Below are 21,184 nucleotides of genomic sequence, written 5' to 3'. Positions count from 1 at the left end.
AATTCATGTTGAATGAACTGGCATGAACTCTCTGTTAAAGCAGGTGAGAAGAAAGGGGGAGCTAGGGCTCATATGACTTTACTCACCACACTTATGAGACTACTCACCACACACCACACTTATGAGACTACTCACCACACACTTAAGCCCCCAGCACCTGCTTAAATAGCCAAGTTTTCAAGAGCTCCCTGAATGTTCACAGCAAGGTTGTTTCAGCATTTGTTTTAGAGGGGAGCTGGCTCCCCAAGCCCCTCCCGCCATCCCCTCTAGATGGCCATTTAAGGTGGGAAGAAGTTCAAACCTCAGCCGTGGCTCCCTCTGCCTGTCAGCCTACAGCCTGGATGGGCCTATGTGGCCTGACAGAAATTCCCAAAGGCCATCCTCAGCGGCCCCCTCCCCAGCCATGCTGGGCACTGTGGCGCAGCAGCCCCTGGAGGCACCTCTGGTGCCAAGCTTCTTCCACCTGCTGGGATGAGGGTGCTCCTGGCAGCTGAATGCTCAGCCTGGCTGGTAAGGCCAAGGGAGGGCAGGATTTCTACCCCCAGCCCACCCTGCAGGATAGGCTTAACCAACAGCTGGTCCATGCTGGACAGAAATGGGGCTGGGCAGCTTCTTTGTTTGGACATAATATATAGGTTGCATATTTGCACAACACACTTATCCCATTGTCTGAGTTTGCACAATACCTGGATTCCTTAAAAAAGGGGCTGTCTGCTATGCCACAAAAATGTTCCCACAGCTGGCTTTCAACAAACCTGAGATGCCTCCTGTGCTGCCAATTACACACACATATGGCCAGCTTCTGCTACAAACTCAATATATGCAGTCAAAAATCCTTAACTGTAGTAATAAAAGCACACTGCAAACTTTTTGTTTAGAGAATGAAAACAGGAAAGTTCACCTTTCAGAAACTCAGAGAGACAAACATCCTGTCATAAATTCTTTTTTAAACCACACCCAATTAGACTGACCCAGACTCAAGACAGATGCAAAAGCACTGGACCCTGGATCGGGTGGTTTATTTTCTATCTCTCTATAATGGATGGGGGAGACTTTTTATTTTGTTAAACAAAGGTGTTTTATAATGCTTTGATGCTATCCGTTCAATCATGTCTGATTCTTGGTGATTCTATGGACTGGCTTTCTCTACATTTTCCGATCTTGCACGGCGTCTTTCAGTTGTTTTATGTTCTGGTTGGTGTCGGCTTTGATGGTGTCTAGCCACTGTTTTTTGGTGGCCTCGTTTCCTTTTACCACTGACCATTCCGAGCATAACTGCCTTTTCCGGTGAGTTTGATCGCGTGACATACCCAACATAAGCAAGGCGGAACTTTGTGATTTTGCCTTCCGGCAATATGTCTGGTTTTATAGGCGCCAGAACTTTCGTGTTTGTCACTTTTGCTGTCCAGGGAATACACAGGAGTCCTCTCCAACACCAGAGCTTGAGCGAGTCGATTTTCCTCCTGTCGAGTTTTCATGGTCCAACTTTTGCAACCGTAGGGAGCTATGGGAAACGCGATAGCGCGGACTAATCTGCATTTCATTGCCAGGCTGACGTTCTTGCTTTTCCATATTCAGTTCATGCTCATCATTGGTGTGCGACCCAGTGTGATTCGACGCTTTATTTCTGGACTGCATTCACTGCTTTGATCAATCTGCAATCCTAGGAAAGTGAATTCTTGCACGCCTTCGATCTCTTCACCATCAACTGCTATTGTGACATTTCCATTCCTCACAGTGGTCGTGAGCTTGGCCTTTTTGATGTTCAAGAAGAAGCCAAATTTCTCGCTTTCTTCTTTAAGCCTTTTGATGAGATGTTTCAGGCCTTCTTTGGTTTCGGAGAGGAGAGTTGTGTCATCAGCACATCAAAGATTGTTGATATTCCCTCCTCCAATATTTACTCCAATTGTTGATTCTTCAAGTTCCAGCTTCCTCATGATCACATCGGCATACAGGTTGAATAAGAAAGGTGAAAGAGTGCAACCTTGCCGGGCCCCTTTCTCTGTCTTGAGCCAACCAGCATCTCCGTATGGTGTTCACTCTGTTTGGTGAATCACTTCCTGATTTGTGTACAGCAACTGCACCAATTTGACCAGATGTGTTGGCACCCCAGGGTCTTCTAGGGCTCTCCACAGCTTGTCACGATGGACACAATCGAAGGCTTTCTTGTAGTCAATAAAGCAGGTGTAGATGTTCTTTTGATGTTCTTGAGATTGTTCCATGATCCTGCATAGATTTGAATATGGTCACAAATGCCATGACCCCTTTTGAAGCCAGCTTGAACACTGGTCATTCCCTTTCGATGGTCGGCACCAGATGTTGTTGAATGACCTTAAGGAGAATCTTGCTCGTGTGAGGGAGGAGGACGGTTGTGCGGTAACTGGAGCAGTCCTTGGATTCAGCCTTTTCTGGCAGTGCAATGAACGCTGATCGTTTCCAATCCTGCAGCCGTGTGTTTGCTTCTCAAACTTTCTGGCACAAGGCTGCGATGGCTGTGGGTGGCACAGGCCTCAGCAATTCTGCCGGGACGGTATCAACCCCCGGGGCCTTGATGTTTGGCAGTTGGCTCATTGCCCAACGACTCCTTCCTGAAGTACGGCTGGTTCTCCTCCTGCTTCTCTTTCCTCTTTATTCTGAGGAGGCTGGGCCTCTCTGCTGCTGGCACATAGCTCTCCTGCATATTCTCGCCATCTGTTTGTGGCACCTTGTTGGTCAGTCGGTTCTTTCCCTTGCTTGTTTTTGATCATACTTTTATGAGCGGGAAGTGGTGTTCGAATCCTTTTGACTTGCGCAGAGGCATTCCTGATGTGGGCCTTCGTGCAGCCCTCTTCTAGCTCTTGCAATTTCATTGTTTCCTTGCTACTCTTTGGAAATCCACCTTCAATCTCTTTGCTTCCTTCCACTTGCCTGCTGCTCTGGCTGCTTTCTTCACCCAGCTAGTCCGATGGTTTTATCTGAGAGGTGCTTGCACTTTTTCCCTGGCTCCTTGTACAGTTCATGTTCAACTGCTGTTCCAATGATGGTTGGTTTAATTTCCTGCCACAGTTCATCGGGCACCTCCTCAGCAGCGCCCAGCAGTTCAAACCTATTTTTCACCTCAACAGCATAAGTGGAAGGGATTTTGGTGATGTTGTATAATTTGGTGCTGATGGTGCAGCTTATTTGGTGAGGTCCGAGTGTATAAGCAATGCTTGTGCTGTTTGAACCAGGTATTCATGTTTTATAAAAGTGATGTGTAAAACTTAACTATATACACACACAAAAATTCCCCTCTCACCCCTGTGGGTGGCATGCGTCTTCCTCAATCTCCAGTCTTACTCCAGAGGCCTGGGAGTTTGAGGGTTCTGCGCAGGGTCTGAGCTGTTCCTAGCACTGCACTCTTCTGAACAGAGAGCTCTGATGTTGCTCCTGGGATCTGTTGAAGCCCCTCCCCCAGCTCAGGAGTCACAGCCCCGAGTGCTCCTACCACCACCGGGACCACTTTGGCCTTTACTTTCCACATCCTCTCTATTTCCTCCTCCAGATCCTGGTACTTCCCCAGCTTCTCATGCTCCTTCTTCCTGATGTTGCTGTCACTTGGTGCTGCTACATCTATCACTACCGCTGTCTTCTGGTCTTTGTCTACTACCACGATGTCTGGTTGACTGGCCAGTACATGCCTGCCTGTCTGGATCTGGAAGTCCCACAGGATCTTAGCCCTGTTATTCTCCATGACCTGTGGAATCTCCCATCTGGACTTGGGAGGGTCTAGCCCATACACTGTGCAGATGTTCCTGTACACATTGCCAGCTACATGGTTGTGCCGTTCAGTGTATGCTGTTCCTGTCTGCATCTTTCACCCTGACACTATGTGTTGGACTGTCTCTGAGGCCTCTTTGCACAATCTGCACCTTGGGTCCTGTCTAGTGTGGTAGACCCCTGCTTCTATGGGTCTGGTGCTTAGCGCCTGCTCTTGTGCTGCTATGATCAGTGCCTCAGTGGTGTCTTTTAGTCCAGCCCTTTCCAGCCATTGATAGGGTTTCCCAATGTCAGCCACCTCAGCTATCTGTCAATGGTACATCCGATGCAGGGGCTTGTCTTGCCATGGTACTTCCTCCGCTTGAACTTCCTCCCATGTCTGCTGCTGCCTGAAGCATTCTCTCAGCAGCTCATCTTTGGGTGCCATCTTAGTGATGTACTCCTGGATGCTCTGGGTTTCTAGAACAGTGGCTTTGACACTCACCAGACCCCACCTGCCCTCTTTGCGGCTGGTGTACAGTCTCTGGGTGTTGGACTTGGAGTGGAAACCTCCGTACATTGTGAGGAACTTCTGGGTCTTCACATCGGCAGCCTCCGTGTCTTCCTTTGGCCAGCTCACTATACTGGCAGAGTATCTGATGATTGGCAGGGCGTATGTGTTGATGGCATGGATCTTGTCCTTCCTATTGAGCTGGCTGTTCAGGATCTATCTTATCCTTTGGTGGTACTTGGATGTTGCTGTCTTCCTTGACTCCTCATCATGGTCCCCATGTGACTGTGGGATACCAAGGTATTTATAGCTGGTCTCTATGTCTGCTATGTGGCCCACTGGTAGTTCCACTCCATCGGTCTTAACGACCTTCCCTCTCTTTACTATCATCCTGCCACACTTCTCCAGTCTGAATGACATCCCAATGTCCTCACTGTAGATCCGTGTCAGGTGGATCAGTGAGTTTATGTCTCATTCACTCTTAGTATACAGCTTGATGTCATCCATGTAGAGGAGGTGGCTGATGGTGATTCCACTCTTGAACTTGTACCCATATCCAGACCTTGTGATTATCTGGCTGAGGGGGTTTAAGCCTATGCAGAACAGCAGCAGGGACAGTGCATCACCTTGGTGTATGCCACACTTGATGGCCACTTGTGCGAGCTGTCTTGAGTTGACTTCCAGTGTTGTCCTCCACAGTCCCATTGAGTTCTTGAGGAAGGTCCTTAGTGTCCTGTTGACTTTGTATAGCGCCAGGCACTCACAGATCCATGTGTGTGGCACTGAGTCATAGGCTTTCCTGTAGTCAATCCAGGCTGTGCTCAGATTGGTCTGCCTAGACCTTGAGTCTCAGGTGACTGCTCTGTCTATGAGCAACTGGTGTTTTCAGCCTCTGGTGTTGTTCCCAATGCCTTTCTGAACTGTGCTCATGTACTGGCCCATATGGTCTTTAGCTTGGTGGCTAGGATGCCTGATAGAACTTTCCATGTTGTGGGGAGGGAGGTTATTGGCTGGTAGTTGGATGGTGCTATTCCCTTGTGGGGGTCTTTCATGATCAGCACTGTCCTTCCTTGTGTTAGCCAGTCTGGATGGGAGCCTGCTGCTAGCAGCTGGTTCATCTGTGCTAATAGGCGTTCATGCACTGCTGTTAGTTTCTTTAGCCAGTAGGCGTGGATCATGTCCAGGCCAGGTGCTGTCCAGGTCTTTATGTTCTTGACCCGCTATTGGAGGTCTGCTACTGTGATGGTGACTGGTTGCTGTTCTGGGAGATTGCTGTGGGCCGCTCTCAGGTCCTGCAGCCACTTTGCACTGGTGTTATGTGTCTTCTCTTTCTCCCCTATGTTCTTCCAGTACTGTCAGTTTCTGCTGCTGGTGGCTCTGCTGTTGCTGTGTGGTTGCACTGCAGTTGGGATGTTCTTTGGAGAACAAGGCATTTATCTCCTTGGCCTCCTTGGCCTTCTCTAGTGTGTCTCCTTAGCCTGGCAGCCAGTGCTGTGGGCCTTTGTTTAGCAGTCTCTAGGGCTTCAGATGGAATCAGGCCCATATATTTTTTCAGTAGCCGAGTCTTATCCTTAATCTCCACACCCTTCTGTAGTTCCACCAGCTGACTGACTTCTCTCCGAGTTGCCTTGATCTTAGCCTCCAGTCTCATTTTCCAGGGTGGGTATGTACTGCTGTTCTTCTTGATCGCGTAGCCAAGTATTTCCAGGATTACAGCAGCTGTAGCGTATACCAGTTCGTTGGTTTGAGTTACGGTGGTAGTCAGGATTGTCTGGAGGGCTCTGTTGGCATCTTCTAGCATACTATCCGATGGTACCTCTCCTCTGAGCCTTGGTAATCGGCCTCGAGAGTTGACTGTAGCTAGTTTATCCATGATCTTATGCCTCATATCAGCTGCTGTGCTCTGTAATGGAAGGGGTGGCAGTGACATTCCAGCTTCAGGTATTGGCTGCACATCCAGCTGTTCTTCCAGGTCTGCTTGAGTCCGGGTTGTAATGTGGAGTTGGTCTATCTCAAGTTGTGAGAGCAGCTTCCTCTTCACTATGTTGAAGCGCTGGGTAACAAGTTGTTTCTTAGTTAGTGTGGATGTAGGCCTTCTGTCTATCCATAGTTCCCTCATATGTTTCATACATCCCCTCTCATTAGGTCTGCTGTTGTAGTAGCATTCCATCAATTCCAAGTTCTCTTGTCTCGTCCATGTATGGTTTGTTCCAGTAGCCCACTTATCATCAGATTGTCCTGATTCCCCAACATCTGACGTGGACCTTGTTAATCCGGGTGATGTCCAAGCTGGCATGACTCTCTTAGTTTGTGTCACTCTCATATTTGAGGTAGGCAGGTGAAGTGTTAGGGGGTCTTTGCCCAAGGACCCCTACTGGTAGGGTAGGTACCAGCCAGGATTTGAACCCCAGTCTCCTGCATCAAAGGCGGTGTTCTAACCACTATGCTATCCAGCCGCTATGTATATATATACACGAGTGCTTCCTATTACCCCTATACTATTACTGTTACCTCTATACTTTATTCTACTCTATTACTACCACTTCTATACTATTACCATTACAATAGCCTTGATACTCTACTCAATACTCTACAACATAGTTCTTTGTTGCTACCTACTATACATTGATGATTTCTTACAGAGCCTGTTCTGTCTTCCTTTTTTTCCCCTCTCTCTGGAATGTCTTCTACTTTTTCTGCTCTGCTGTCACTTTTAATGGCCAGCAGGTAGCGCTTTCACACCTTTTCAAGTTGCTCTTTTCCTTGCTGGGCCTCTAACCTTTATTCTTCTGGACTGTCTACTCTCTCTGAAGGAAAAGCCCCTTCTGTCCTTTTGTTGCAGGACTTCTCCATTCAGTGGCTGCAGAGCTCAAAAAAGAATGTGTGTCCTCCCTTCTCTACTCTTCACCTGTGTTAAGGTTGCAGCTTTATTGGCATCTCTGCTGTGTTGACACCAGGGAAAGGGTCAGATGGGAGGGACAGGAAGGAGCACAGGTGCTGCTGTCTTCTCAATCAACCTGTTCTTCCACATACCTCACCCCTTTCAGAAAAAAACCCCCAAATCAAAGAGCCTTTGATTCCCCCACCCTATCCCCTTGGGGTTACCACAATCTCAGTATCTACCATACCAGGATAAGAAGTCAGCAATGATATTTGTGGCCTACTTGGTGTATGATATTTAATTGATATGGCTGTAGTGTCAGATACCATCTGGTTAGATGTGAATTGCTGTCCTTCATTTGTTGCAGCCAAGTGAGCAGTTGATAGTCGGTTATCATGGGAAATTCTTGATATATCTGGAGAGCATCTATTCCCCATTTTAGGTGCTTGCTTGCTTGCTTGCTTATTTATTTATTTATTTATTTATTTATTTATTTATCATATTTATATAGCTGCTCATCTCACAGAAAAGTGACTCTGGCAGCACACAATAAAGAACAATAGTAAAATAAAAATATTAAAACAACTACAATTAAAAGGCATCATCAATATTATTAATCACAAGATAGTCGAGAAAATTGATGTTAAAAACAATGCAGCCATCTCATTAGATCACCATTTCCTTGAGATCCCCAAGCCTGCTGACATAGCCATGTTTTGAGACACTTTCTGAAGGATATCAAGGATGGGGCCAATCTCACCTCAGGGGGCATGATGTTCCACAGGGCGGGCCCCACACCAGAAAAGGTCTGTCTCCTGGGTGATGAAACTCTTTTGCAGACAGGATCTACAGCATACCTCTTTTGCCAGACCTGATGGGATGGGCAGATATAATTGGGTGAAGGCAGTCCCTCAAATAACCTGGCCCTATGCCATGAAGGGCTTTACAGGTCAACACCAGCACCTTGAATTGGACTCAGAAGCAAAATGGCAACCAATGCAGCTTGTGGAGCAGAGGTGTAACGTGCTTTTCTAGGGGCTCACATAACCGCCCGTACCACTGCATTTTGCACCAGCTGAAGCTTCTGGATCAACTTCAAGGGCAGCCTCATGTTCAGCACATTACAGTAGTCCACCTGGGAGGTGACCAAGGCATGAGTGACCATAAGCAGAGCCTCCTGGTCCAGGAATGAGCACAAACCTCAGTCTTGCCAGGGTTCAGCTGAAGCCTGTTATTCCCAAGATAGGCTAATGGCTGTCATAGTAGCCATGAACTCCTGAGCCGCCTCAGACCCCACTCTCAGGGAAGGCAGATTGAAGTTGCCCAAGACCATAAGTCTGGGGAACTCCACCACCAACCCAGAAATGGAGTCAAGCAGCTCAGACAGGGAGGTTGCTGTGCAGTAGGGAGGCTGGTACAGTAGCAACAATCCCAACTGATCCTGAGAGCCCAACTTAATGAACAGAGTCTCACATCTGCCTGCCCTTTAGAACATCATCCCCAACATCAGACATGCCCTGACCCAGCTGGCCTTTCACAAGGCATTAAAAACTTGGCTTTGTTTTTAAGCCTAGGGCCCTGATAGTGTGGGTGAGGCCACTTTTTGGTTATATTGACTGGGTGCTTGATTATTCTTGGCCTCTATTTTATGCTGTGTTGTGTTATTTATGTTTTTAAGTATTGGTTGTATTTTTATTCTGTTTTTATTTTGTTTTGTTAGCTGACCAGAGTCATGTATATGAGATGAGTGAGCAGCCATATAAATTTATTCAATAAATAAATTAGCTAAGAACAGTGTCATTTCAATAGTGGTGTATTGTGCATTGATCTAGGCAAACTTTGCTAAAGCCAGAAGTTAGATCCAATTCTCTGGGTGGTAATTTACATAGCAGCGGAGATGCTGTGAGGATGGCATTCACTCATTCTGTTTGCCCATCTGACTGTGGAGGACGGGCTGAAGAAAGATTGACTTGCACCCCAAACTGTCAAAGAGCACCCACCAAAACTAAGCAGTGAATTGTGGGCCTTAGTCCAAAATCAGATGCTCTGGTAATCCATGTACAGGTAGTCCTCAATTTATAACCTGTCGTTCAGTGACTGTTCAAAGTTACAAACTAACTGAAAAAAGTGACTTATGACCAGTGCTTGAAGTTATGGCCATTGCAGCGCCCCTGTGGTCATGTGATCAAAATTTCGGTCCTTGACAGCCCACCCACATTTATAGGATTACCTGTAGATGGAATATGTTATTTCAAAAGAGAATTGCCACCTCTTTGGCTGTGGGCAGGCCTATACAGGGGATGAAATAAGCCACCTTGGTGAAAGTGTCCACAACTACCAAAATGGTGATTGCTCCCTCTGACAGAGGTAGCTCCATAATGAAGTCGAGAGAAACTGCTTACCAGTTTCTGGGGTTGGCAAAGGTAGTAGTTCTCCAGGTGGTGCTCCTGGAACATCTTTGGATCAGTGGCAAACAGGGCATGAGGTGACCAGCTGAAACGCAGAGCTGAGTGATGGGAGAGGAAAAGAGCCTAACCAGAGTCTGCAAAACCAAGCAAGCCTACAAATCAAAGCGAGTCCACTACATGCAGCAGCCCAGGTACAGAGCCCCACAAACCACACCAGAAATAGAAGCCTGTGAGTACTGGGGGAGAGGAAGAGAGAGAGAGAGAGAGAGGGAGAGAGAGAGAGAGAGAGAGAGAGAAGACCATTTGCAAGTCTATAGAAGAATGAAAAAGGTTTTAATAGAGGTAAATATGTGTAGCTCAGGGTTGAACTGTGGAGTGGATGTTACCTAGCTGGGTAATGAGATGTTTGCAAGAAAAGAACCAAGCTCAGAGAACCCCAAGGATTCCACAGAAAAGGGTTTTCACACACAAATGGACTGATACTGGCTACAAGAGCTGAAGGCCTGGGGAAGAAGACTGATACTGTACTGATACTAGACTGATACTGGTTATAAGAGCTGAAGGCCTGGGGGAAAAGAAAACATTTGAAGTTATTAGTTAAGACAGGAAAACATAGAGATAGGAAATAGACATAGAACACAGAGATAGAAATTTGTAGATTAAATAAGAAAGAAATAGTTGTAAACGTATAGTAATAGGAAGACAGTAGAATAAGATAGGTAGGAAAATCCTTCTGGACCAACTCAGAGAATTGGGGGTAGGCAGCACAGTATTGTGCAAATTCACCTCCTTCCTCCAGGGTTGGTTCCAGTCAGTGGTGATTGGGAAGGAGAGATCCCACCCCTGTCCCCTACTATGTGGGGTGCTGCAGGGGTTGGTGCTCTCACCTCTCCTATTTAACATCTACATGGGACCACTGGGTGAGCTCATCTGTCGCCATGGGGTGAAGTATCATCAGTATGCTGATACTCAATTATACATCTCCACCCCTGGCAACTTAAGTGATGCTGTGGGCATCCTTCCTTGGTGTCTGGAGGCTGTGAGGATCTGGATGGGGAACTTCAACTGAACGCTGAGCCCCTCTGGTTCTAGGATTTTACCATCTTTGGTACTGGATGAGATTGCACTGCACCAAGCAGACCCTGTGCACAATCTGGGGGTCCTGCTGGACTCACAACTCCGGCTCAAAGTGCAGGTGGCAGTCATGGCTGGGAGGGCCTTTGCATAACTTCATATTGTGCACCAGTTGCACCCATTCCTAGGTCAGAAGGACCTACTCACAGTCACTCATGCCCTGGTCATCTCGCGGTTAGACTACTGCAATGTACTGTACATGGGGCTGCCCTTGAAGAGTATCCAGAAACTTCAGCTGGTGCAAAATGCAGCAGTGCAAACAGTTATGTGTGTTTCTGGTAGAACACATGTTATACCTCTGCTTTGCGAGTTGCATTGGTTACCAGTTTGTTTCTGGGTCCAATTCAAGGTGCTGGTGTTGACCTTTAAAGCCCTTATGGCATGGGGCCAGGCTATCTGAGGGACCACCTCTCCCCGATTTCATCTGTCTGTCCTACCAGATCCAGCAGAGAGGGCATGTTATAGGTTCCATCACCTAAGGAGATACATTTGGCAGCCCCCAGGTGGTGGGCCTTTTCTGCTGTGGTACCTGCACTGTGGAATCTTCTCCTCCCTCTGGTGAGGTTGGCCTCATCATTGTTGAGCTTCCAGGAGTCCCTTAAGACTGTGCTTTGCCAGCAGGCCTGGGGACCCCAGAGGACAGGGGAATTAGTGAGGTGACTCCCTTATTTTTAACATCCCTTTATTCTCTGTTTTATTCTGCTTTTTATATTTTTAATGTATTTATTGACTGGTTTTAGCTCTGTTGTATGCCACCCATAGTTGCCTGTGGTGATATGGGTGGCTATATAAATTGGTTTTATAAATTAAATAAATAAATAGAAACAAGCATAGAATTAACATTGTTGAGAACTAAGGAATAGGGTTTAATTTTGTAACAATGAAAGAGTTTTTATGGGAAAAACAAATGCAGTCTTTATGTCTGTGGTCTGTACCAGATTAAGAAAAACGCTAACAAGTAGATAATGATACAGCCTAATATATATAATGATATGTATATGTATATGTACACTGACAGGGCAAGCTACTGTATATAAACAGAGTGCGAACCCGATTCCCTTCTGGCACAGAAGATGTTACCTAGTCTGGTAATGAAATGTCTGCAAGAAAACAACCAAGCTCAGAGAACCCCAAGGACTCCACATGATATAGCTGTCCAGGGAGTCTCGGAACACATTGCTCGTTAATGCTGGAAGATTGCAGAAGCATTAGTCAATCCAAAGGGCATGACCATGTATTTGAAATGCCCATACCAGGTGCAAAATGTTGTGTTCCATTCAGCTCCCTTTCATATGCATGCTAAATTATACACTTCTCTAAGGTCCAGCTTGGTAAACACCTGGGCATTGTGGAGGTGTTCTAGAAATTCTGGAATGAGTGGCAACTGATAATGGTTGTGCATAGTAATCTGATTCAGTTGGCAGTAATCATTACAGAGCCTACGTTCTCTAGAATTCTTTTTTACAAATAATACAGGAGCCACTGCAGGAGAGGATGAGGGTCCGATAAATCCCATTTTCAATGTGGCCAGCGTTGGTTCTGACTCAGGGCAAAGGCAATGTATTGGAATCCTAGCCCCTGGCACCAAATCGATTGAACAGTCTGCGTGGTGGCAGCTGATCTGTTTTCTTTTCACTGAACACATCTGCAAAGTTTTATACTCAATGGGAAAGCTGGGGGGCATATCCCCTTCTTGTTCTGCCACTAGGATTGCAGGAATGGCAGCCATGTAGTTGTTACAACAACGGGCAGTGAAAGTTATGGTTCTTGTAGATCACACAATTTGTGGGTTGTATGCTTGAAGACACTCCAATCCCAGGACAATGGAAAGCTAGGTAGAACTCAGCCTTTTCCTGGTGAGTTCCCAGTTACATGCTCGGTGTTGTGGCCCAGACCACCGGGCCTGACCAGAGAGAGTAACTGTCAATCATCTCAACCACTAGGGGTGGCTGGATGGTGTGCTTTGGAATGTCATGGTCTGCTGCAAACTAGAGATCCATGAAGTTGGCCGTAGCTCCAGACTTGGCCCATTTAGTAGGATTCTTTCTCCTGGCATTTGAAATTTCAGTCACCACTAGGTGTTTGGTGGGTGTTATTTGGGGGTTCTGGGTTTGACTAGCTGATAACTAGCCCCAGTCTAGTATGCCCCCTAGACCAGGCCCCTTCCCTTTTCCCAACATGATGGGGCACATTGCCTTAACAGGACATGTAGCAGCCCTGTGGCCTTGGCCCCCACAGTATAAGCATAGCCCTTCTCTGTGTCATCAAGCCTTTCCTACTGGGGTTAACTTCCAATGGGCCCCTCCTACTTGCATGGGTTCCTCATTTGCAGGAGGTAAGGCACGATGAGTGAGGGCAGGTCTGATCTTTTAGGAGCTTGAATTCTGCCCCTTCGTTGCTGAAGTTGTCCTTCTTTATGTAGACAAAGCTGCATCAAACCTTGAAGGGTTCTTGGACACTCAGTTCAGCATTTCTCCTCCCCTCTCCCCTCTGCAACTGTGTCAAGGTTGTTGTTTTAGGGCAACTCTGCCATACTGGCACTGGGAAAAGGTTTGGATGGGACGGAAAGGAAGGAGCACAGGTGCCTGCAACCTTCTCAAGCAGCCTGTTCTTCCACACACCCATTCAGAAATGATCCAAGAATGGTCAGACCCAAGAACAATTAGGCTTCAGTCCCCAGTTCAGCCAGGTAATCCAACGAATGCAAGGCAGCAGGCAGAGATGGTCACAGCAGGCCTCTGTGTGGAGCCTGGATGGCCACAGAGGACCAGGCGAGCTGCAGCATCCTTCGTGTAGCCATGCACCCTGGCCTCTTGCTCTGTCTCCTGGAGCAAACCAGCTCCTTCAAAGTGTTGGTTTGCCTGGGCTGCTCATGGTTTGCCTGGGCTGCTCATCTACTTCCCCAGGGCTTTCAGTGGGGCCCTGGGAGATTCAGCTTCCCAGGTATCTCTGCCTAACTGCCTAGGGCCACCTGCTGCCCTCTTGGGAGAGGGAAATTTGGGTCCAGTGCTCCAGCCTCAATCCCTCCCTACACCCCACACCCCACACCCTGCAGCTTTTTCCCTACAAGAAGCAGTTGCATCCACGGCTTGTTGCTACTCATTGCATGAGCCCCCACATTGTTGTAGGAGCTTTTGCCATGCCAGCCTCACCCATACCAGCCTGGGGCATCTCCCACCATTTCTGCCCTGGGGAGATGAGATCTCCTCAGCTGCCTGGTATCTTTTCTCAGGTAGAAAGCAGGCTGTTCTCATGTGACCCTGCTTTCAGTTTCCCTGGTGCCTCCCAGCTTACTTCCTTTTGCTTCCAAGGTCAGCTGAGCAGGCTGAAGCCAGTGGGGAGGCAGCTCCTTGACAAGGCAGGACCAGTGGAGCATTGGCCAAGGCTTCTCCACACCTGCCTTTATGGCCTTTGTGCCCAGTGAAGAACCACTCTGGATCTGCAAGCTGGACAGGATTGCTTCAGCATGCCTCAGCAACCTTCAAGACATGCTACCACTGCCAGTGACACTGCAGTAGAGGCAGCCATCATAACTGGGGAGTTGGGGTGGGCTTCAGGCTAGAGAAGCCAAACTGGTAAGCTGCCAGTAGATCTGCGCATCTTTCCCATCTTTCCATGGCGGCTCAGCTCTGGCTGGAGGGAGCTGCCCCAGGCTTGAGCTGGAGGGCAAGGGCCATGGGGAGAAAGCCAGATCAGGAATCTGCATTGGTCCCCCTGAACAGGAAGGTGAGAAGATGTTGCAGAGAGGTGAAAAACTATCTGTGTGTGGCTAGCCAAGGCCATAACTCCAGGGTCTCAGGAGCCTAAGACTAGCTTCTATGTCCCTTCCAGACAACCCACCGTTTAAGCAGAGGGGTTTACATGGCCTTTGGAGAATCCAGAATGCTGGCCAGTCTTCGTCTGGATGGGGAATGGAGGAGGTGGCATGTGAGCAAAGGCACTGGTGCACCGTACCCTTCGCCAGTCCCAAACTGCTCCAGCTGCTTCTCATTGCATCCAGTCAGAAATGTAAAAGAAGAGGCCTCGTCATCTGTTTCAGTTCAGGTTCCAGCTGCTTCCCCAGGCCAACTTTTGCGGTCCCCCAGCAAAGCTGATCTTCTCTGCAGCATTGCAAAGGCCTTTCTTCATGCACCCTGGGTTTCGGGATATCCGATTTCAATCAGCTTACAGATGTCCCAGGCAGGATCCCATTGACAGAAATTCTCAGGTCAAAGGGAGTAAAGGTGGGTCGGGAAGTCCTCCAGAGGAAGAGAACAGTTGTGCAGTAACCAGTGACAGTGATGTTCTGGATTGCTCTGTGAGGATGGAGGATTTCCATTCTCCTGACATCTACAGAAGCCCAAAACATTCTTCTCCTCTCTTGCTGACTTCACTTGTCAAAAGGTAGGACAAGGGGCTTTGCCATCCCAAACCTAACCCTCCCAGTCAAAGAGAGATTGAAGAAATGAAGGTGGCTGGCACCTTGAGAAAAAGTGGGTTATGTTAATTTGTGATACCCGGAGGAGGAGGAACTAAGAGGAATCAGACCTCCAACCTAGGCATCAGAAAAGCCGATTGTGACAAACTTCACAGAAGGGAAGCTGGACCCAGGGCTTCGCAACCCTCAAAAGGACAAGAAGTTCTACAGGTGGAGATGCTAAAGGTGTAGTTGGAAGTCAGGAGCAGATACAGGCAGAGCTCTCTAAAATGCAGAAGAGGAAAGGGAAAAAGAAAGGAAGAACACAAGGCCATCTCTAGAAAGTATAGGAAGTCTGTCAGAAAAGCTAATGCTTAGAATGTGATGAGGCTTGTGAGAGATAGGAAAAAGGGCAGTAAGGGTTCTTGGGGTACGTTAGAAAGGAAGGATGTTGATCTGCTGCAAGGAGAAAGTGGTGAATTAGTGACAAGTGATGTTCAAAACACCGAACTTCCTAACTCCTGCCTTGGGTCTGTCCTCTCTGAAAAGGGAAATGGAGCCCTGGCTGCTCTCTGTTCTGGCTACATGTTCACAGAAGCCAGGATGGGTTTGCTGCAAACCAGTAGTGCCTGGCTGGCCTCGTCTCCTTCTTTGAAAGAGTGACTAGATCAGTAGATAGCCATTGTGTGTCTCTTGTGATATTCCCCTTGGAACGGTGGAATATCTGCTGGAAGACACCACAGTTCTGGGTTTTTGTTTCTTTTTTTTGTCTGCGCTCAGTCATTGCTGACCCTGCAGTGACTGCTTGGACGAGTCCTTGCAGTTTTCAAGGCAACTGTTCTTCGGAAGTGGTTTGCCAGAGCCTCCTTCCTAGGGCAGAGCCCAGCTGGCGAGCGCAGGAGGCGGGGTTTCTGTTGCTTCGCGCCCTTTTTGGGCGCGCACGGTTTTTTCGCGCTTACCGGCAACTGCTCCCAACTCCTTTTTTGCAAGGTGCCGCCAGCATTTTTCCTCCCACCGGAGTGAGAGTCCCCATTTATCTACTCACGTAAGTTTTCGAACTGTTGGGTTGACAGGAACTGGGGAGGAAACAGGAGCTCACCCTGTTTAACACGAAGGCTGGACTCGAACCGCTGAAGCATCGACCATTAAGCCGTATGAGGAGCGGTTCAAGGATCTGGGAATGTTTAGCCTACAGATCAGACAACTGGTTCTCTATTGCCCCAGAGGGCAGGGCCAGAATTAATGGGTTCAAACACTAAGGAAGGAGGTTCGCACTAGGCACTGGGAGGAACTCATTAACATTTGCAAAACACACCTATAAGGCTGCCCGACTCCAGAGGACACTGGGTAGCGCAGAGAAATGAATGCCGGAAAGCGAAGCCAATGAATCAACACGGACAGGGCTTAATCCAGAAGGAAATGGGCACCTTCTCCTACAACCATCGTATCCTCCAGGAGCCCAAAGCTGGAGGAAAAGACAGGTTTGCCTAGAGGAGAGCAGGATGGGGGCCTCTGGGGGGTGCTATTCCAGAGGACAGAACAGTGGCTGAGGGGCCAACAGATGGCCCGGTTTCATGGATGGGACCCAGAGCGTCCCAGAACAGGCAGACAGTCCCCCCCCCCCACCATAGCTAGGCCCTGTGCCGGGGGGAGGTTTATGGGTGGTAACCAGCACCTTGAACCTCCTGACTGCATTAGCTGTCAGCCCCACACAAGGCAGTGTAGTGCTTCCTTCTTGACCAGAGATCTCCAAAGAGGGGCAGATGGTCCTCTGTGAGGTGGCTCCAGAGGCCCGACTCTGTGATTCACCCTTCCTCTCTATCCAGAATATTCTGGACACCACATTTGCATTTTAGGAAGAACACTGGCAAAGTGGGGCAGGAAGCAGGAAGGACCTCTCAACCAAAAGAGCTGTGGAACCCTGGAGCCAACGGATGCTGTTCCACTGGAGGGGTTCCTGTAGTAAGAGAGGGCAGGTGATCTCCAACACATTCTGTCGTTCCCGGATGCCCAGAGGATGCGGCTACCTTGCTCACGTGGTGGACCACAAAGGAGTGGGCCAGGGGTGGGGGAAAGGCCTCTGTCTTGCACAAGGCTGCAGAGATGGTTCTGCACTGCAGCAGCAAAGTCCTGGTTTGGGTAGGACATCTTCTGATGGCTGCCAACCATGCTTTGCCAAATTGGCTTTTTCTGGGGAGGCCAGGCACCACCGTACGTCTGGATCCCAGGCGCTGCCCTCTGTCAAAAGGCCAAAGAGCTCAGGGAGGGAGCCGGGCGCTGTTCCCTCTGCCATGGGCTCAGTGGCCCCCAGCCTCCTTCAGAGGCCTGTAGACCAGTGGGTCCAAATTCAGCCCTTTCCCTGTGTCCAATTGGGAGGGCTTTGGGATGTGCAATGCACCCATTTTGTCTACTCACCTCCTCCCCCTTCCCACGAACTGGGCCCTGTGCCCATCCCAGGCCTGGCGTAGCCTTCCCTCCCACAGAGTGCTCAGGGGCAAGAGCCAGGCTGGGGGATCCGCAGACTCCCAGGACCACCCCCCCCAGACAGACCGCTTGTCCCAAGTCTCCTGCTTCTCCAGATGTCCACTGCTGCCAGCTTGGCTGTCTTGAGGTGGCTGGCCGGGGGAAGACACCCTGCTGGCAGGCAAAGCCCCCTTCCACCAGCTGCCCTGCTAATTCCAATGCTACCCATGCCCTTTAGCTGGGGAAATCTGGCAGGCCCCGCTGGGCAGGCAACTGTGTGTGTGTCTGTTTGTGCGTGTGTTGTCCCTGTCTGTTATGGAGCATCTGCTCTCCTCCCGCTCCAGAAAATTTCAGCCAGTCACTTCTTCAGGGCCAAAGGTGACCAACCTTCTCCATCGGAGCCTTCCAGGTGCTTTGGACCCATCATCCCCACTCAGTGCGGCTGGAGGCGTCTGGGAAGGAGGGCGGCGCCTGGTGGGACAAGCTCACTAGCTCAGTCCAAGCCCGAATCCAAACGACACGCAGCCTCCCCCGACTCGGAAGGGGGCGAGAGGCACGACCCCCCTTCTTTCCCCCGCGGCCCCTCTTGGACCCCGCCTGGGGCCCAAGGCTGCAGCCTTCCGCGCAGGGCGGGGACTCCCTTCCATGCTTTCCCCCGCTCAAGCTCACGGCGCTGCGGCGCGGCACTGCCCGCCCTCCTTTCCCGGGCGCGGTGTCGGCGACTACCCTGCAGCCAGCCGAATCGGGCTGGAGGAGCCTTTCCCAGCTGGTCGAAAAGCCGCGGAGCGGGGCGGGCTCCGAAAGGTCCAGCGGGGGCCGGAAAGCCGCCCCGCTGCCACGCCCCCCCTCCCCGCCGCGAGCCTCCCTGAAGCGCCCCGGGCCTTCCGAGGCGAAGCGAGGCGAGGCACCGGCCGGCTCTCCGCTGTGGAACGAACGCCGGGCGAGGCGGAGGCCGAAGGGAAAGGGGTCGTGGACGACGCTGCTGGTGCCCGAGGAAGCCGAGGGAGGCACCAGGGGGCGCTGCCGCCCACCTCTTCTCCTCGCGCGGGCAGCGCATCCGGAGGGCGGCGCAGGGTGGGCAGCTGGGGCGGCCTCTCCGAGGGGAGCGCCGGACAGCCCGCCCCGCAGAGGGATCCGGCGGCGGTCGCTGAGCAGCCGCGCCGAGCACAGCCGGGCGAACGCATTCCTCCAGCCGCTGCCGGCTACCCCCATGGCCTCGCCGCCGCCCCCGCTGGTGCTGCTGCCGCTGCTGCTGGCCGCCCTGGCGAGTCTCTCGCCCTGCGCGGCCCCGCTGCCCAGCCCGGCCGGAGGCAACGGCAGCGCGCCGGCCCCGACCGTCCTGACGGTGGCCATGGTGCTGCCCGAGCACAACCCCAACTATCCGTGGGCGCTGGCGCGCGTGGGCCCCGCCGTGGACTTGGCCCTGGAGGCGCTGGAGCCGGCGCTGCGGGCCGCCGGGCTGGCGGTGAAGAAGGTGTTCGCCACGTCCGAGCTGAACGGCGCCTGTTCCGAGTCGGTGGCGCCGCTCAAGGCCGTGGACCTGAAGCTTTACGACAACCCGGACGTGCTGCTGGGGCCGGGCTGCGTCTACCCGGCGGCCGCCGTGGGGCGCTTCGCCTCGCACTGGAGCCTGCCGCTGCTCACGGCCGGCGCCGTGGCCGCGGACTTCAGCCGCAAGCAGGAGCACTTCAGCACGCTGGTGCGCGTCGGCCCGTCCGCCCCCAAGCTGGGCGCCTTCGTGGCCCACCTCCACGGGCACTTCAACTGGAGCTCCCGCGCCGCCCTGCTCTACGTGGACCGCAAGACCGACGACCGCCCCTTCTACTTCACCATCGAGGGCGTCTACGAGGAGCTGCGCCACGCCAGCCTGGCCGTCGGTTACCACATCTACGCGCCCCGCGACAACGGCAGCGCCGCCGGGGACGAAGCCGGAGGCCCGGACGCGGCGGTCCAGTTTATCCGAGCCAACGGGAGAGGCGAGTCCCAGGACGAAAGGCGGGGGGGGGGGACACCGGCGGCGCGGCGGCGATGACTTCCCCAGCCCCCCGCGCTCGGAGTGCAGAGCGGTCGCGGCCGGGGCTGGAGATTCCTTCCCGTCCGGAGAGGCTGACCTCGCTCCCCGCCGCGGGGCTGGCTGGGAAGGGGCGCCAGTCCCTCCCTGCCGAAGGCCCGCACCTTTCTCCGACGGGGCGCGGGAGGCTCGGGACGGGGCTCCAGCAGTCCGCGGGTGGAGGAGCTGCGGTGCAAGGCCGGGCATGGGGAGGGGCGGGGCCGGGCCGGGGCCGGGGCCGGGGCCGGGGCCGCCAGCAGCCGGACGGCGCCAGCTCTTCCCTGCGCGTAGCCGCCCGGCCCTGGAGGCACTTATTGATCCGCCGGCCTGCTGCAGCTGCGCCCCTCCATCTTGGCGGCTGCTGATGGAGCTGCTGTGTCATTGGGGCGGGCATGAAGCCCGCCGGGGACGGCCCGATGGAAAACCTGGCCGCCGCTGCCGGCCTGCCCGCCCGCCCTCGTCTTTCCGAGAGGAGGAGCGGACGGGCTCGTCTGCTGGAGGATCTCGAGCCCAGGCCGGCGGGCCACCGGGACGTTGCTGTGGCGGAGTCTCTGCCGGGCGGAACCCAGAGGCAGCCACGCCAGGCCGGGTGACCGTCGGGTCCCCAGGCACTGCAGGCTGGCAAGCCACCCCGCGGCCGTCGGGGATAAAATGCCCCCTGAAAGGCTGGGGAGGGGGCAGGGAAGCGCGGTTGGTGACCCCCGCGGATCCAGAGTGCTTGGAGGTGGGGTGGGTCAGACTGCCCCATAGCACGCCTCCCATCAGAAGCAGGAATCCTCAGCAAATGGTGGATTGGGCCCACTAATGACAAGCAAGGGCTGGACCCGCAGGGAAATGCTGCCAGACTGCGCTGCAGAAGCCATTGGCAGGAAAGGGGCTGGGAGATTGCTGATTTGGGTGGGGAGTAGTAATTGCTAGGACCCGCTTCTGTTCCAGGGCGCATCTGATCCACCCTTTTGCTGTGATGCAGATGCACTCAGCCAAGGCCATGAGATAAGAAAGAGAAAAGGGAACGTTGTTCCTCCTGCGGGAGCCTGGCAGTCCATCCTTGCTTCCCCCCGGGCCATCCACTGCTCCACGCACTGCCATCTGTGCTTGGCACTTCGGGCTTCACTCTTTTCTAGATTTCATCCACTCCAGCCAGCCACAACTCTCCTGAGCCATTCGCTTGGATTTGTTCTGAAACGTCCTCCTCTTTATGTCCCAGACCACCTCAACGTTCTTTCATATCGGTTGTATTTAACCCACATTCTTCCAGCAGCACTTTTTTATTCGCCGTCTTCTTCTTTCGGCCACGTACTTCTCAATCTCCACTGCCTTCACCTGACTTGTACAATTTCCCTGACACACCCAGCTTTCACTTCCAAATAACCAAGTGGGCAGTACCATCATTTCCACTTCTTTCAACAGAGCACATAACATCCACTGCCTTTCTAGCAGCATTTGCACATCTGAAAATTGCTCCATCCCTTTCCCCATCTTTACTAAAACTTTAGCAAGGTACACAAATTCATCTACTTGCTGTAGTTTTTCACTATCATATATAACATACAACCATTCACCCCATTTTTCCTGTGTACAACTGTTCACCCCATTTTTCCTGTCCAATAATTGCCCTGGTCTT

At 51.6% G+C, this 21,184-nt stretch overlaps 1 protein-coding gene across 4 annotated transcripts in view; it reads left to right on the top strand.

Annotated features, from left to right (window-relative positions):
* The first annotated feature begins 18,355 nt into the window (after window positions 1-18,355).
* The window catches only part of NPR2 (natriuretic peptide receptor 2), a 32,201-nt gene continuing 29,372 nt past the window's right edge, over window positions 18,356-21,184 (top strand). Inside the window, exon 1 of one of the 4 annotated variants that reach the window (XM_088153038.1) lies at window positions 18,356-19,486. In XM_088153038.1, coding sequence (XP_088009164.1) covers window positions 18,721-19,486 — 766 coding nt within the window. In that variant the 5' untranslated portion in view covers window positions 18,356-18,720. The remainder of the gene's footprint in view (window positions 19,487-21,184) is intronic. The other 3 variants (XM_088153041.1, XM_088153042.1, XM_088153043.1) reach the window with 3 other exon arrangements.

The sequence above is a fragment of the Python bivittatus genome, unplaced genomic scaffold (genome assembly GCF_059951505.1).
Source record: "Python bivittatus isolate LINGU-HERP-01145 unplaced genomic scaffold, Pbiv_v1 ctg000570_np1212, whole genome shotgun sequence".
NCBI lineage: Eukaryota > Metazoa > Chordata > Lepidosauria > Squamata > Pythonidae > Python > Python bivittatus.
This window is presented reverse-complemented; position numbering and strand designations above follow the sequence as displayed.